The sequence below is a fragment of the Enhydra lutris genome, unplaced genomic scaffold, assembly GCF_002288905.1.
Source record: "Enhydra lutris kenyoni isolate GAN:26980312 unplaced genomic scaffold, ASM228890v2 scaffoldscaffold56, whole genome shotgun sequence".
NCBI lineage: Eukaryota > Metazoa > Chordata > Mammalia > Carnivora > Mustelidae > Enhydra > Enhydra lutris.
In genome coordinates, this window is record NW_019154140.1 from 4,390,414 (window position 1) to 4,407,474 (window position 17,061).

General features: G+C 40.8%; 1 protein-coding gene across 1 annotated transcript in view; it reads left to right on the top strand.

Moving 5' to 3' along the window:
• The window catches only part of LOC111157822 (anoctamin 6), a 184,689-nt gene that overhangs the window by 163,605 nt on the left and 4,023 nt on the right, over positions 1–17,061 (top strand). The window contains exons 17-20 of the mRNA XM_022519488.1: positions 147–277; positions 7,044–7,249; positions 11,213–11,415; positions 12,689–12,794. Of these exons, the coding sequence (XP_022375196.1) occupies positions 147–277; positions 7,044–7,249; positions 11,213–11,415; positions 12,689–12,794 (646 nt within the window). The remainder of the gene's footprint in view (positions 1–146; positions 278–7,043; positions 7,250–11,212; positions 11,416–12,688; positions 12,795–17,061) is intronic.

Below are 17,061 nucleotides of genomic sequence, written 5' to 3' on the forward strand. Positions count from 1 at the left end.
TTCAAAATATCTGGGGGTAGGGAAGCAGAAATAGAAATTTAGCATGAAAACAAGCGATTAATTTCTTGGGGAGGTTGTGTGGTTCGCTTGAGAAATCTGCAAAATAATCGATACTATTCTAATTTATAGTTCGATCTTTTTGGCAGCTGGGTCAAGAACCTGATTGGACGATGTCGCACAGTTTCTGGAGCAGAAAAAATGACCCCGCGATGGGAACAAGACTACCACCTGCAGCTCATGGGCAAACTGGGATTGTTTTATGAATATCTTGAAATGAGTAAGTCCTTCGTGACGTAAATCATACTGGAACATGTTTTGGATCCCACATAATTAATTACCTGGCATAGTGCAATGGAAAAAAAACGTGTTTTTCTCCACTAGATAAAATTACACAGTCAGGCTTTAAACAAGATGACTGTGTGTGTCTTTGTCAATATTGTTTGTACAGAGCTGAAGGTTTATTACTACGCATTCTGATGGAAAACTCACTGAGGTCCATCCTCACTGTTCTCAGTGCGCTCTACCCATGCCATCTGAGAACGAACTCACAGCTATGACTAGAGGTGATTCAGCTTGGGCTGGAGTCCGCACAGGCACAGCTGTTGGCCGATACACTTGTGAGTGGGTCATTTAATCAAGGCTGCACCGACAGCCTGCAGGAGCACGCTGTTTCCAGGCAGGGAGGATCACAGGGTTCCCCCTTTCACACCTCCCACCTACTTTTGACAGTTGTACCTATTTCTCCTGGCCCATGCTTTCTGTGTGGTTCCTTAAGTGACCTCATGGCTGATCACTGGCTTGAATTTAGAACTAACATTGGGCTGGTTTGGAATTAAGATTGAGGACAGGCCCCTTGTTTCTTGAATGCCGTTGTTCATTTGTGCAGTATTTGCCTAGGCTGTGTTTCTCTTCCGCTGGACTTGAATCTGAGCTCTTGGGTGTCTTTAAATGGACACATCTCAAAACATTTCCAAAGGAAGCACTGTCTTTTCTATATGCATGACACACTTGTATCTGTTGGATGGCTTACTATTTACATGTTTTGTATCTTTGCACTTTCAGCTAACCACTGCCCTGAATTACAATTTTTTTACGCTTAAGAGAATAGAAAACGAGGCACAACATTTTGGTTGACGGGCCTTGCTTTTAAACAGGGATTTGTGTGTTTGCAAAGATACCCCTTCGTGGTTCCTGTTTACAAGTCTGCAGATAGAGGATGGTTTTATTAAATCACGTTCTATATATAATTGCTTTTAAAAATATACATTATACATGGAACACATCTGCTTCCCTCAGTGAGTGAAAGGTTTGTCTTATAGCTTCTTCAGTCAACAGTACTTTGCAGCCTGGAGTTTGATTTGAATTTCATTTTTGCTTTCGTTACGTTTCATGACCAGGTTCAGTTAAGGGCATAGCTTCAGTACATAATGTAGAAGCTGTATTTATTTATTTATTCTGTTCATTTTCAAAAAGACTATAAGACAATTACCTCTGATTCCAAAATGAGTCATAACTGTAATATTTCTTATTGGAGCTATTATCAGCATTAATAACAACAACATTCTGGGACAGAATATCATTTGTTATTTTAGCACCAAAAACATTGCTTGGAAAAGGTTATTTTTCTGTGGTTGACTGGTCAAATAGATCGTGTTGAAAGAAGTTATAGGAAAAGGTTGTGCTTTGGGGAGAAGTTGGCATGACTTTGAGTTTCATAATCTCATTAAAATAATTACCAACAAAATAATTCGGCCTCATCCTACCCTATAAGAAAGGATGGAATAATAACTGTTAAAGACAATTTTTTTTAGATTATTGAATTGTTTTCCTATTATCTAACTAATACCAAATGAATTAGAAAAATTCATCTGTTGTTGAGAGTAGGCCGTCTGATTGGTATTCAACACCAGAGCAAATTCTGCTTTTTGTTATTTTAGTTTGTGGGAGATAGAATTGCCAAGTACCTTTTGAATTATTTCTGTTTCTCCAAAATAAATATAGAGTGCCTTTGGTCTCATCACCACAGCTCCTTCCTTCTGGTTTTCCCCATACCTGTGAATGACACCACCATCTACCTTTTTAATTATGCCTCCTAGCTGTTGAGGGGAACCATCTTCTGCCAGACAACCCTGGAGCCTTATACTCTGCCACCACCTCTGTTCCCCTCTGTCCAGTGGAGAAGATTAGAACTCCCCTCTGCCTGAAACACCCTTCTCTTCTCTACCTGAGGAATTCCTGCCAAGCCTCAGCAGTAACACTCAACTTTTCACACAGATCTGCTGTTCTTTTCTCTAGGCATTAACAGCGCTTGCTTCCTGCCTTGACGGCATCTGGCTCTGTGTGTGCCTGTCCCCCTGGCTAGACTGATTCCCCTCGAGGTGGCTACCAAGACTTTTGCATCTTTCAGCCCTCAGCTGGAGCACCACGGTCTGGACCCAGTACTCATAAATATTTAAGTGACCTGAGCTTGGCATTTCAATACACACATACAGCTGTTAGTCGAGTTTGTGTTAACATGGCCCCCAGCATCCCAGTGAAGTTCTTTATGGCATGTCTTCGGGGTTTTATTTTTGGGTGAAATTTCTACTTTATTCATCTATTTCTGTCCACCATCCTTGGAGATGATTAAAGTAACCCTGGTGTGTTAACCAAAATTGCCTCCCCAGGTGTATGTTCCTACCTTCTGAGAATTCAGACACAGGATACAGAGAAAGAGCCTGTCAGTCTACAATCTGGACGCTGTAAGATAACCATTCTGTGCTCCTAGCACTACACAGCGTAGAAACTCTCTTGAGAATTCAGTGGTGGCTTCCGGGGGCAGGTGCCACAAATTAAATGCAGTAAAGTGGCAGAGTGAACCCTGTTTTTCTCTAGCCCTGCCTCTTCTACCCTTGTTAACTTGACCTCCTTTTCTTCCATCTCCAAGTTACTTTTTTAAAAGATCCATTGAAACAACGACCTTTAATTATTATTTTCTCCATCTAATTTACTATAATTACTGTCAGCACTTCAGCATCTTCTCGTACCCACCCCTTTTCCTGTCTCTCCAGTGCTCACCCCACTAAGCACCCCTATACTCTCTAGGACCCAGGCCTCTCTTCCCCCACTCCCTCATCTCTACTGTTTCTGCCCACCACCTGCTTTGATGCCCACCACCTGATGATGCCGCCTGTCTCTTTTCTCATTCATTCATTCATTCATCCAATAAACATTTATGGAGCACCTGCCATGCCAAACACCGTATCAATTGGTGGCGAAACCAAGTAAGACAGGGTGTCTGCCCTCACAGAGCCAAGGGACGAGATCAGACTTCCTAGAACAGGTGATACTTGAACTGGACTTTGAAGGATGGGTGCAAGTTGTCTATCTGAAGTATGGGAAAGGGACTAGACCTTTCATGCAGAGAGGCAGACCCATTTAAAAGTACCAGGGCATGAAACAGCTTGGCCAGTTCAAAGAGTGGCAAGTAAACAAAGTATGGTAAGAACAAAGGATCCATAGGTAGGACTATAAGGGAAGCAAGGGCTATGTCATAATGCTTGCTTAGCCAGGGGAGTAGAACTTATCCTTTTTTTTTTTTTTTTTTTAAATATTTGTCAAAGAGCGAACACACAAGCAGGGGGAGTGGCAGGCAGAGGGAGAAGCAGGCCCTCACTGAGCAAGGAGCCCAATGCAGGGCTCGATCCCAGGACCCTAGGATCATGACCTGAGCCGAAAGCAAACGCTTAACCAACTTGAGCCACCCAGGCATCCCTAGAACTTATCCTTAATGAACTTATGCTTAGAATATTTGTAAGCAAAAGAATTATATAATGTTTATTTTGAAAAAGATTAGCTCATTCTGCTGCAGAATGAAAGGTATTTAGAATGAAAATGATATTTGGGGCAGCTACTCCAGGTAACCCACACAATTGGGTAATCCCCACACCTAAGTAGAGGTGGTAGGCATAGGAGTAGAGATCAGGGAGACAGATTTGATAAGTGTTAAAGAGATGACTAGTATAATAATATATATAATATATAATAATAATTACATATAATGGAATTATTGAGATAATTTCCAGGAGATAGAATACGCAGGTGGAATATAAGGAGAAAAGTTGGTTTCAAGAAAATGGTTAGGCATTGGGTATTTTGTGTGTAAGGGGGGTCTGCAGGATGTGTCCATAGAAATGTCTACATTAGGAAGCTGGATCCATCAGGAGCTCAGAGGAGCTGCGGGTGAGGCCATGGGAGTGATTCAGGCCTGCCAGGCACAGAATTGATGATGAGGCCCTGGGGGGGAAGGGTCATGTGAAGGGTCAATGGGGAAAGAGATCCACAAAGAGAAAGAAGAATAGCAGAACACTTGGAAGAGACGTAGCAGAGGGTTGTGTCAACATAGAAGCTGAGAGGGTGCGTGATAACATTGCTTAAGAGGGATTTGAACACCGAATAAAAGGAGCATGATGTGAAATACACAGAGAAGCGAGAGCCGAAGCCCCTGCCTCATTGCTGGACAGTGAGGTTAAGTAGAAGCCACACCCTATAGCTAGGTAGCGTTTTAAAAAAAAATTGTGTGCACGTGCGTGTACGCACACACACACATACACAACCCTCACGTTGGCTTTTTAGATTCTTTAAGTAAAACAAAAGTCAAGAGGGAAAAGCATTCCGCTGAGAGGGAAATATTTGGCCGTATCAAAAACAGCCTATTAATCCAACAAATAAGGACTGAAAATGCACGCTGGCTTAGGAATAGGCCGTCGCTGCAGAGTGAGCGCCACGAGGGCTGAGGCAGGAGGTGTGGCTCTGAGGAAGGAGGGAGTGGTGGAGAAATAGTTGAAGGGGTATTTCAAGAAGCTTGACTGCAAAGTGAAGAAGAAAGCAGAGTGGTAGAGAGCAATATAGGGCCCTGAAAAAATTCGAGTCAAGGATTATTTGGGTTTCTGCATTGTGTGTTTTTTGCCTTGCAGAATCCATAGGTCTTTTTTGTTGTTGATTTCAGAAGTTTAGAAAGTTCTTCTCATTTGAACATAAAAACAGGTTATATACTGTGTTGATTTTTCTGGTGCATTATTTTTAAATTAATCCATTTGTAATTTATTTTGGTGTCATAAGTGAAGACTCCATACCTTTTTTTCCAGTGATGTATCTAATTGCTCTAATACTTGAATCCATTGATTTGAAGTATCAGTTTTTATGATATAGTAAAATCTCACGGATATCTGCCTCTCTTCTGTTTCGTACTGTGAATGCACTATCTTTGAACTGTTTCAGTTGCCATCGTGTGATAATATGCATTGGGTTCTCTCTGGTCCCACCTTAGCCTTTCTCGCAATGTCTCTCATGCTGTCAGTTCAAGAATCCCTCTTCATTATTTTACCTGTGTAGTTGTGTAGATTTCTTGAAAAACTTTAGCATCACCTTTCAGCTTAAAAATATCTATTGAGGATTATTAATTAAATTTGCATTAGATTTTGAAATTCTATTTTGGAGAAAATAACTGATGAGTCCCCCAACTTCAGTCAGCCCAGTTAAGAGTATGGGACTTTCAGCCATCCATTCATTTATCATTATTTGTTTTTATTTTTTTAGGCCGTTATCATATCAGTGTCAACATTTCTCACTAATTTATTCCTAAAAAGTCTGAACTTTTATTGTTATTTTAAATGGCATCTTTTCTGTTTGGGCTATTTAACTGGGTTAATTACCAGTATAGTCCTAATTTCTGGCTTCTCTTGAATAATGAGGCGATTTGGCAACATTGGACCCTCATTCCGATGTGGAACTGTGAGTAGTCCCTTTCATTAGCCTACGGACTTGCCAGTATGCCACAGTTGACTGTACCCACTCCATGCATTTCTATTCTTGCCTGGCCCCTGTGGGCAGATGAGTTCATGTAGGGGCAGGTGGTCTATAGACACAGTCAGCAGCACAGCACCAAGCACTAGTGTCAACATCTATGACATCACCAGCTCTGGTCCTTGCCTGTCTTTCCTGAAGGTGATGGCTCCTGCCTGGCCTGAGGACCTGCCAGATCTTTCCAGCCCTCTCTCTTCTTCTGCAACACACCCTGGCCTCTCAGACCAGAAGTACATGCCAATTCCTTCTAGCATCCCTCCATAGTCTTGCCCTTTTTGGACAGATTGGTCCCTGCTCCTTTTCTGAGCGGTAGCTATAAAGAGGCTGTAAATCTTCCTTTTACTCACAGCCTTATTTCCATATCTGTACTAGTTTACTTGAAAGGTTTCTTTTAGATCTCTGGCCATCTCATTCCTAAACTTTACTACACACCGCCCCCACCCCTGCCATGGTACAGTTTACCCCAAATCTCTGATGTCCGTCTATAGTGATGCCATATAAATGACAGACAAGGAAGAAAAGAACTTCTAAGCCATCACTTGAATTTTTATTTACTATGACCACATAGACTGCAACAATGTCAAGAGAAAAATTCCTAAAGAAGTATATTTTGCCTTATTAGGCCACTTTTAACACATACATGTCTGCGATTTGTAATAATATTACAAATTCTCTGAATGCACTGCATTGCATTTGCAGACTCGGGGGAGCTCGCGCATTTGCCTGTTTCTAGCATATTTCCTCTAACATTCTCTAAACAGAGTCTTTCCAAAAGTCCATTTCTTATTTCTTTTTAACTTGTTAGATGCTTCCACAATATTCCTGGTGTGTTTTTTTTTTTTTTAACCCTAAATCACAAATCCTCTTCCAACATTCTATTATTTCTGCAGAGAATGGATAATATACTTGGAGTGTCCCAACTTTACTGCCAGCGAATGACTTTAGTTGATTAAAGATTTTAAATATATGATTCCGTGTATACGTATGAAAGAAACCGGCTCTAACCAGTCTTCTTTCCAGACACTTCACCTTTGTCTTTGGTTCGGGTTCTTTCCCTGTTGAACATTGTTACTGCCATGGATGTCTTTTCTCTTTGGGATTCGGTTTGTTGTTTGCCTTTGTCTTTATAAGAGTAAAGGAGAGTGTGTTGTCCTCCCATCCACCCACCACTCCATGATGCGTGTCCATTCCATTGACAGTTATTCAGTTTGGGTTCGTCACCTTATTTGTGGCCTCTTTTCCACTGGCCCCCCTGTTGGCTCTGGTGAACAATATATTGGAAATAAGAGTGGACGCGTGGAAAATGACTACCCAGTATAGACGCATGGTTCCAGAGAAAGCCCAAGACATCGGAGCGTGGCAGCCCATCATGCAAGGAATAGCAATTCTGGCCGTGGTGACCAATGTGAGTACACCTAGGCCTCCCAGGGTAAAGAGCTCGGGAAATCCAAAATGCAGTAGTATTGCTACCTAAAGAATCAAATGTTTGCTCTGTTTTTTTTTTTGAATGGGAGGGAGATGCCAATACTAATTTCTATGTAAAAACAGTTGTTATAACTGTGATTATTACTATTTTTTAATGTTCTTCATTGTTTATATTATTCGTGACTTATAAATGAAGACCTCTTACAGGAACAGTTGCTAAGAGTGACCATTATGCTATTATTGTTCATTTGCTAAAGGTTTTATTTAATAGGAATAAGAGTAAGTACCAACTCTCTCACTATTATCTAATAGTGCTTTTATTTATTTTTTTTTCCCCAATAGTGCTTTTAAAACAGAGATAGTAATCTGTCCATTTGTAGTGGGAGGATGCTAAATTAAGAATTATCCTTCTACCCTATTTTACCATATATTCCATACTATTAACTGAAAATATTAACTATTTGATGATGGTGTGTGTATAAACAGTTTGCATTCCATTCACGTGTTACCTTCCTTTTCTCCTAGGGCAGAGGTTCTATAGGGAGGGGGGCTTTAGAATGGGTCCCATCTCTCTCCTCCACCCCAACCTTGGCCTTTGCTCACCACTCACTGGTCATTAGCTAAGCAGCCTCATAACCTGTATGTGTCCCAGTTTGGGGGAACAGAATACAGTCCTTCATAACCTGTATAGGCTTTGGACCAATCTGAATAGTCACTACCCCCTACCTCCCCCTCCCTTCTCCCTCTCCCTTTTTTAAAACACAGGCCAACAAGGAGCTCTCAGGGAGAAAAAGTTCCATTCCAGCCCAATAGGGGAATGACCACCTTCCCTAGAAATATCCTTACAGCTGGGGCTATTTCCTCCCTTATTTCACTAACCATTTTACTCTCAGGTCACAATCCCAACACGGTGATATCCGAGTTTTAATTTCTTTGTCAAGCCACACTTGCCCGGAGTCCGCAGCCTTTTCCCACAAGCACTTGTAGAAACAGAATTCAGCAAGTGCCTGTGGGTCAGGCTCTTGGTCAGGCTCAGCACTGTGGACACAGGTCAGACCCAAAGTCCAGCTCTCACTGCTGTAGCTTCCCAGCTGCATGACCTTGGGCCAGACTTTAACACTGGAGAGCTTCAGTTTATCATTTGTAGATTGAATAATTCCTTGCTGCATATTTTAAGACTATTATATACCATAAAGAGTAACCAGGGACTTCAGGGAGTTAATGCATGGAGCCTGGTCCTCATGCAGTGTTAGCGGTTGTTATTCTCTTCATCACCCATCATCAGTAACAGTGACTGTGTAGACTTTGACAGGTATCTAAACTAAAGGCACAAGATTTTTACAATGTGTCACTGAGCTGTGGTTACAGTTTTACACAATCAAGCCAATTTTCTGGAACCCAGCTGTCACCCCCTGCCAAGAACCCTCAAGTTATCCAAATCGTATGCTATCCCTGCTTTCTGAAGAAAGTTGCAAATTGCACACAAAAGACAACTGCTAGGTTATATCATTTTCCATTTACCCAAGTAACCCACACCTTCCACATCCCCTGTGCTACAAAATGAAGACTGATGTGCAGAAATAGGACAGTGAGGCTTTTCAAGTTCTACAGTCATAAAAGAATGAGTCTGTCACATTCAGGATGCTGTACGGCACGAAGCAAGGTAGGAATGTGGACTTGGGCACTTTAGGAATATTTAAGCAACAAGGTTTGAAACTTAAAGTGTTTTTGTTTGAACTTCAGCTAACCGGAAACTTCAGATGATTTGTACTCCCCATTCCCAGCACTCTGGTTTGATTGTCGTAGGCACCTTCTCCTGATATCCCCGGCAGGGCTCCACTCCATTGGCACAAATGGGGTATTTGCTGTGTTTCTAAGGCTACCGTGTAGGGGGTGTGTGTGGGTGTGTAAACAGGCACCTGCGTGCTTGCTAATTGGTGCTTATCCAGTAGTTGTTTTTTCTCATAACTTAGGCATCGTTTTATTATACCCTAGGAAAACTGCTTTTTAGATCATCGAACTACAGACCATCCTTTTCCCCATATTATTAGGATTTGGTCCAGCTTCCAGGCTGCAGGTCCTGTTGCATGTTTGTAGGAATGGCCCATGTATATCATTCCCTCCCATACCTAATGTAGGCCTCTACCATCTACTGGGCACGGAGAGGGCTAACTTTTCTTAATAGGAGAACTTTCAACTATAGGAGAAAGAGAATAGCCACCAGGGATGAAAATGGACATCAAGCAAGAGTTCGGTATGAAATCATTCATCTTCCAGCAGCTCGTACAATAATAGACTGAATTGACAGGTTGTATCAGGCCACAGTATCTGCCATTGAAGACCGATTTTAATTTATTTTGACAGAAATGGAAAAGCAGCACACCGCATTTACTTGCACTTTTGCAGTGTGTCTCAAAGCAGCTCAGTTCAGGAGGAAAAAGGGTCTTGTCAGAAGACAAGAGAATTCTCTTCCTTGTTGGAATTTTTGTAGCTTCTGGAGCACATCTGCAGGTGATTCTGTAAAAGCTATAGTTAAATAACAGGAAATGTTAAACTATTGAAATCTGGAAAAAGTAAAATATTCTTGTCCTACATCCCTCCCCAACCCCACCCAGAGGCAAACAGACACACATACGTCAGAGGAAATGACAAAGCTGGTTCTATTAGGGGGAGTAATTTTGCAATAGGAAAGCCCCCTTTGTTGTTTTTCTTGCTCTGCTGAGATCTTGTTTGTTGACTTGTGGTCTCACTGCATCTAAACCATATGTTCAGATGAACACTATTAAAAATCATGTTGTGCCAAAAACACGTCTTTCTGCTTCAGTAAATGAATCATTTAGCTTTGTTTATTCACATAGAATTTGGGTTAAAGTATATTCCTTACGTTCTCCCTCTTTCAAACCAATTTTATACATTGGAGAGTTGAAAGCCCAAATTAAAGAATTTTAGAGAAAAATTCATGTAATTCATAATACCCTTCTATCCTGATAGAGGGCTGCCTGACACAGACTCAGGTTTAAAACTGATCTTAATTTATTCCTTTAATCTTGGAACACGCTAGACTTTCTTCAGTTAGTCTTTCTGAAGTTTAGAGGCTTAGACACGAAGTCCATTAAAACGGGCATACACTTGACCATATGAATTGCACAACCCCAAGAGTTTCTTGCTATCTACATTTTAAAATTAATAAAAAATGTTTGCTCTCTAATGAAGCAACATATGTAAGTATATACTGACGGTTTAAAATCAGACTGTGGGTTGATGTGAATAAGTCAAGATACTCTAGGGGAAAAAGTATGAATTTGAAGGCCCTTATTAGATTAAGGAAAATCTATTTTATGCAATTTATAATTTATAAAAATAGAATTAATTTTAAGAGGCAAGTGATTTAAAAATGAGTTTTATATCAATTGTAAACTCTACAAAGGAATTATGTAAGGCCACATTATTTTTGTAATACTGACCCTAATATTACTTAGACAAAAGGGCCTTCTCAATCATAAAAGGAAGATTAAAATTATATCAAGTAGAGTTTCAAGGTTGAGTTGTATAATATTCTAATTTTTGGAAACCTAATTTATATGCAACATATGCAAGCAACTTGAGTTAATCCAGGATACCCTGGTCTACAATTACTGTTACTGTACTTAAGACACCTAAGAGGCAACTTGCAGACCTTTGCTTTTCAACTGCAGATGGACTTCTGGACAGCCCTTATGTGAACTGAAGACCAAGAGGAAGTAACTATCCTTTAAAGCATTGCTCAAAGACTTTAGGACACTGGCTATCTATATCCATTTGACGGTTAGGAAAGGATTAAAGTTTCTGAATCTTTCATTTAAAAAAAAATCAACCAATGAACACACAATTCTGGTGTGTTTGTTAACCATAGCTATAGAGGCTCTAAATTAACAACCCCCTTCTTGTTTTCCTCCCCAAACAGGCCATGATTATTGCTTTCACATCTGACATGATCCCCCGCCTGGTGTATTACTGGTCCTTCTCCGTCCCTCCATATGGCAACCACACCCATTACACCATGGAAGGATACATCAACAGTACTCTCTCCATCTTCAACGTCTCAGACTTCAAAAACCAAAGCAAGGGAAATCCAGACCCTAAGGCTGTTATCCCTACCACATGCAGGCAAGTTCTGCTTACATGTTTAAAAATGTACCTCCTCTTTTAAAGGACTTTTATTGTCATGTAATTCTAAATAAAACTGCTGGAGACATTCCCCCCCCCCCACCAGGTTTCTTTTCAGCCAAACTTAATACAGGCTTGGGTCAGAATTTACCAATCAGAACATAAAGCATCATTTAAAGATGGGAGTTTCAAATGATCACAGGGAAACTGATTGAGGAGAAGAGTCTTGTTCGTATCTTAGAAAGGAAGAAACTCAAGGAGTTCCCAAAAACAAGTCAATTCAGTTGTAATGACTAGTCTGTTATTCAAGCACAAGCTGATGTGCTGAGTGACAACAAAGCAGCACTCTCACTCCAAGAAATACAAAAATGAGAAATGTGAAGACTGCATGCTCACCTAGCCGCATTCTCGAAAGCATTCCATGAGGCCTCTCTGCATTGATTGTGGTGGCTGGTGAGGTCAGCTGTGGACAATAAACAAGTAAATCACTACTTGATAAAGTTTGTGGACTACAGGTCCTAAAGTTTTTTGTTTTTTTGTTTTTTTGTTTTTTTTTTAATTCAGTGTCTTAAACCTAAAGGAGGATTTTAAATCTCATTTAGTTCAACTCCTCAAACCCTTCTCTGGTTCAGATTCTCAGCAGCACAACCAAGAAACCAGAAATAAGCCCCAAATAAATGTTTTTAGAGCCTCTTCAGAATCCCATATCAAATCTTCTTACTCTTACTTGACGTAATTCTGAAGAGTAGTTAAACTCTTCCAGGTCTAAAAGGTTACAGGCAGAAAATTTGAGATGTGCTACCTGAGGGCAATTGACTAACAGCAGTAGCTCCTGACCTCTAAAAAGGAAATTAGGTTGATTATAATACAGCAAGCAATCGGGCATTCCTCTCTAGGAGAGGTAGCCCGTAGCTGAGGGAAGCCTGCTGATACCACGAGATAAATTTATAATCCTGTTTGTGAAAATATACCACATCATTTTAGTTTTATACTCTTTTGAGGAAGCAGGAATAAAACTCTGACAAAAAATTTTTTAAATACTTTCCTTTTTACACATATGGTGTATGATATTACCATCATCTTCCTATTTTATGTTAAGTACTACTGGACTCATTATTTCAGGATTTTGTAGCCAAATTAAACTCTTGGAGAAAATTTATAGGATGTCCAGTTTTAAAAAGCAGTGCATTAATTAGGACCTCTTTTGAAAGGGGTCCTTGCTTTCACTACTTAATCAAAAAGAACCTCCTGATATCCCTGTTTTACTTTTCAGGTATCGTGATTTCCGGAACCCACCTGGACACGAACAGCAGTATAAACACAACATCTACTACTGGCACGTGATCGCAGCCAAGCTGGCTTTCATCATTGTCATGGAGGTAAAAGAAGTATATTTTGAAAGAGCTTATACAGCAGTATATTTGCAGACCTTTCATTAGCATTAAGTATTGCCAACTCGGACTTAAAATACATTCTTTTCTCTTGCTAGCAATTATTTTAGGACATCTATTAATGAAATTTAACAGGCAAACACCCATAAGGCTCTCATTAATGAAATGAAATCGATTATCCGCTTGAAAAGGTGAAAGCATTTTGTGTGCTAGGGGGATTCGGTGACTCTCACTGCAGTATTGAGTGCCTTTTTTAAAAATTTGGGGGTGCTGGGCTGCAATCTAGACCACGAAGGGGCTTATTGAAGACGACTAAGATGTGATCTGTGCCCCTGAGGAACTTTACTGCTGTCGTAGTTTTATTTGTACTACTATTAAGTATTTTTATTACATTTTCATAATCTACCTCTTAGAATAGTCTTTTTATATCCCTAAAATTAACCAGCTCTTAAAATGACTGAGGCAGCAATAAATTTGAAATTGAACTAAGCAACTTTACTTCTGACGCAGAGGGAATAACCACTACCGAACTGTGAAGGCTCAGAAGTTGCTTGATGGGTGTGGTCCCAGTTAGGGTAACACTTAAAGGTTGATTTTTCTCATATAGCGAAGTAGGTGGCGGCTCCTGAATCAAGACCAGCTCGCTGGCCGGGGACGGGATCTCTGACTCTCTGGCACTTGCTCTCGCGCGCGCTCTCGCTCTCTCTCAGCAGGTCGTGTGTGTGGCTGCAGGGTGAGAGTTGCAACTCCTGATGGAACACATACAGGGTCTAGACAGTAAGGAGAAAGAAAAGGGATGCTCTCCATATCTGTTCCTTTTTGTCAGGAGAGAAAATGCTTTGCCAGAAGCCTCCAGGGCACACGGCTCCTCCAAGCAACAGAGTAGGCTGAGATGGGACGTGTTGGGTTTGCTCTGAACAGAATGAGGATCTGTTAGCAAGAAAAAAGCCGGATAGGCTGCGTGGCTTTGATCATTTTTCTAGTTTGATATTTATTTAAAAAAAAAAACAAACACAACACAACATAAACAGCAGAGGAAACAAGTTGTCATTTAGCTCCCCATCATCGGAGGATTCCTGGAGTATCTGCTACATCAGGAAGAATCACTAGTTTATATTCAGATATGTAGTGGTTAAAGTGTTTCGACTTCTGCTTCTGAAATCATGGCTGACTAGATACTCTGAGGGGCCATTTCACTACAAAACATTCACAGTCAGCTTAAAGTAGAATTTCCTTTGCACTTTTGAGCTCAGTGAAAGGGATGAGAATCTACAAAGAGGGGCAGAGAGGTGATGGCTCAGCTGGAGCAGTGAGCACCCTGAGGCACAGGGGCCTCTGAGGACGTGGCGGGGGCGGGGGCAATCAGCTCCTGGCTCGAGAGTCTCAAGGGCGCCAAGCAGTGGGTCAGCCCCAAGGTGGACCAGCTAAAGTTGAGACTCTTGGATTCAGCCAGGGTCCCCCCCACCACAAAGAGCTAAATTTGTCTCAGAGCAGAAGGAAATGCATATATTCCCTGGAGAAAAGAATGTCCTCCGTTTAGACCACAGTTTTCTCTCAGATTGAAATAATCAGATATGAGCTTCCAAAGATGAACAATAATAACATGGGGAAATGAGAAAAACCACAAGTGAGATTCAGAGGGAAGAAAATAATAATTTGGACCCTCAATAACTTAAAGAGTATGCATTATCACATTAGAAATTATGAATTAAAATGTGTATGAATATGTTTAAACAAAAAATGAGCGATTGACAAATGAGCAAACAATAAGAAACTAAAAAATTACAAGGTAATCTTGAAAAATATATAGTTGTTGAAATGAAAAAGCATATGGATTAAACAGAAGTCTGAAGCAAGAATGAATGAATTGAGAGGTCTGAAAAAAATTACTCCCAGCACATCACAGGGAGAGAAGAAAATGGAAAATGTGAAAAAGAGATTAAGCAGTTTTTTAAAAAAATCCACAGAAGGAAAAAAAAATACTAGAGGAGAGACAATATTTAAAGAATTAATGGCTAAAATTCTTCCCAAAGAAATGAAAGGGATCTGTTCACAGAGCAGAAAGCACAGCAAACATCAGGCAGAATAAAGAAATCCAGGCTTACAGAGATTGTAACAAAAGTGCAGCTCGTTGAAGATAAGATCTTAAAAGCAACCAGAGAAAAAGGACAGATGACTGATAAAATTGAAATGAGAGTAGACTTTAACAGCAGCATGGAAGCAAGTAGTCAAATATCTTCTAAAACGCTAAAGAAGGGAACTATAAGCCTAGAATTATAACAAAATTTTGAGTAATTGAAAAATCTTTCCATAAAGAAAATGCCAGCCCATATGATTTTGTAGGAGAATGATGCCACACTTTCTAGAAGTATACTTTCAGATCATTTTAGTTACCTCCAGAGACCAGAAGAAGAAACACTCTCCAACTCCTTTTAGATCCTTAAATCAGACAGGAATAGAAAGAGGAAAATTATAATCCAGTCTCCTTTGTTGCAAGGATCTTTTTAAAATGTGCCGATTGAGGGGCACCTGGGTGGCTCAGTGGGTTAAAGCCTCTGCCTTCAGCTCAGGTCATGGTCCCAGTGTCCTGGGATCGAGCCCCACGTCGGGCTCTGTGCTCTGCAGGGAGCCTGCTTCCACCTCTCTCTGTCTGCCTCTCTGTCTACTTGTGATCTCTGTCTGTTAAATAAATAAATTAAAATCTTAAAAAAAAAAAAATGTGCCGATTGAATCTAGCAATATATTTTTTAAAGATGACATCAGGCCACATTGGTTTACCCCAGAAATGGAAGGGTAGCATAATACAGAAAGTCCACGTCTATAAATATAGATGGGGAAAAAATAAGAACCTCTCCTTCCTACATCATCAGCTTTTGCCCCTTTACTCTATAATTTCCATCTTTCAGACACACTCTCATCTCAAATATTCTCCACTCTCCCATTACCTGACTAATCAGAAGCCTTTGACACTCTCTCCTTCTTGAAGTTCCTCCTCAGTTGGCTCCCAGGAAAACTTTTTTTTTCCCTTTTCCTCTTATCTCACTAGGCCGTCCCTTCATAATTTCTTTAGTCCCTTCCTTCTCTTTCTTTTCTCTCTCCTCACAGCTTTGGTGACCTCATGCAGTCCATTGGCTTTAAATGCCATGTATATGCCAGTGACTCAACGATATATGTATCTCCAGAACCCCTCTCTCCTGAACTCAACCCACGAATCCAATGTCTACTTGACCTTTCTGCTGGGATAGCTAACAGATAAATCTACCGCCCCAAATGCCCATATTTTCTTCAATCCACCTGGAATGTTGTCCTCTCCATGCTCCATGTTCCACCCACAGTGGGTTTGCCCCCTCTCAGTCATGGCATTTGTAGCTACCTCACTGGTTGTTAAGAATTTCGCCCTTAAGAGTCCCCCACTTACCCCACGTGCAATGCTGCTGGCTTTCTTTGGACAGTACATTGCAGATCTGACCATTACCAACTCTGCTTCTATAACTGGGTTGGAGCCACCATCATTTCTCGCCTGAATTAGGGCTGTGGGCTCCTAAATAGGCTCTCTGCTGCCTTCACATCTCACTCAGAGTAAAAGCCAGAGTCCTTTCAGTACTGTGCAAGGCCTGACACACTCTAGCCATGCTCGGTTACCTCTCTCTCTCTTCCCTCACATCCCTCCACCCCTACTGTTCCTGATGCACAGCCAGCAGGCTTCCACCACACAGACTCTGTACTGACTGTTCCCTCTGCCTCGCATGCCTTTCCTCCTGATGTCTGCGTGGCCAGTTTCCTCGCCTCCTCAAAGCCTTGGCAAAGTGAGCCATACCCAGTCTGATCTGTATAAAATCCATCTGAAATTGGCCTCCCACATAACACAAAAACTCCTACTCTGCTTTACTTTCTCCATGCTCTTATCACGTGAACACCATGTACAATTTATTGATTTTTAATGATGTTCATTGTATGTTATGTATTTCCTCGGTAGGTCAGAGACTTTTGCATAAGGAACAAATAAAAACTTGTTCAATATCGTTAATCATCAGAAACATAGACTAAAATGAAAGTGCATTTTATAATCACTATGTCGGTGAGAAAAAAAAAGCGATGACCACAGGTGCTGCCAAGAATGCAGAGCCCCTAAAACCATCACATGCTGCTGGTGGAGGTGGAAGCTGGATTAACTACTTTGGAAAAGACTTTGGTACCATCTTGGAAATTTGAATATTCATTTAACAGAGTCTTGCCAGTTCCACTTCTAGGTCAT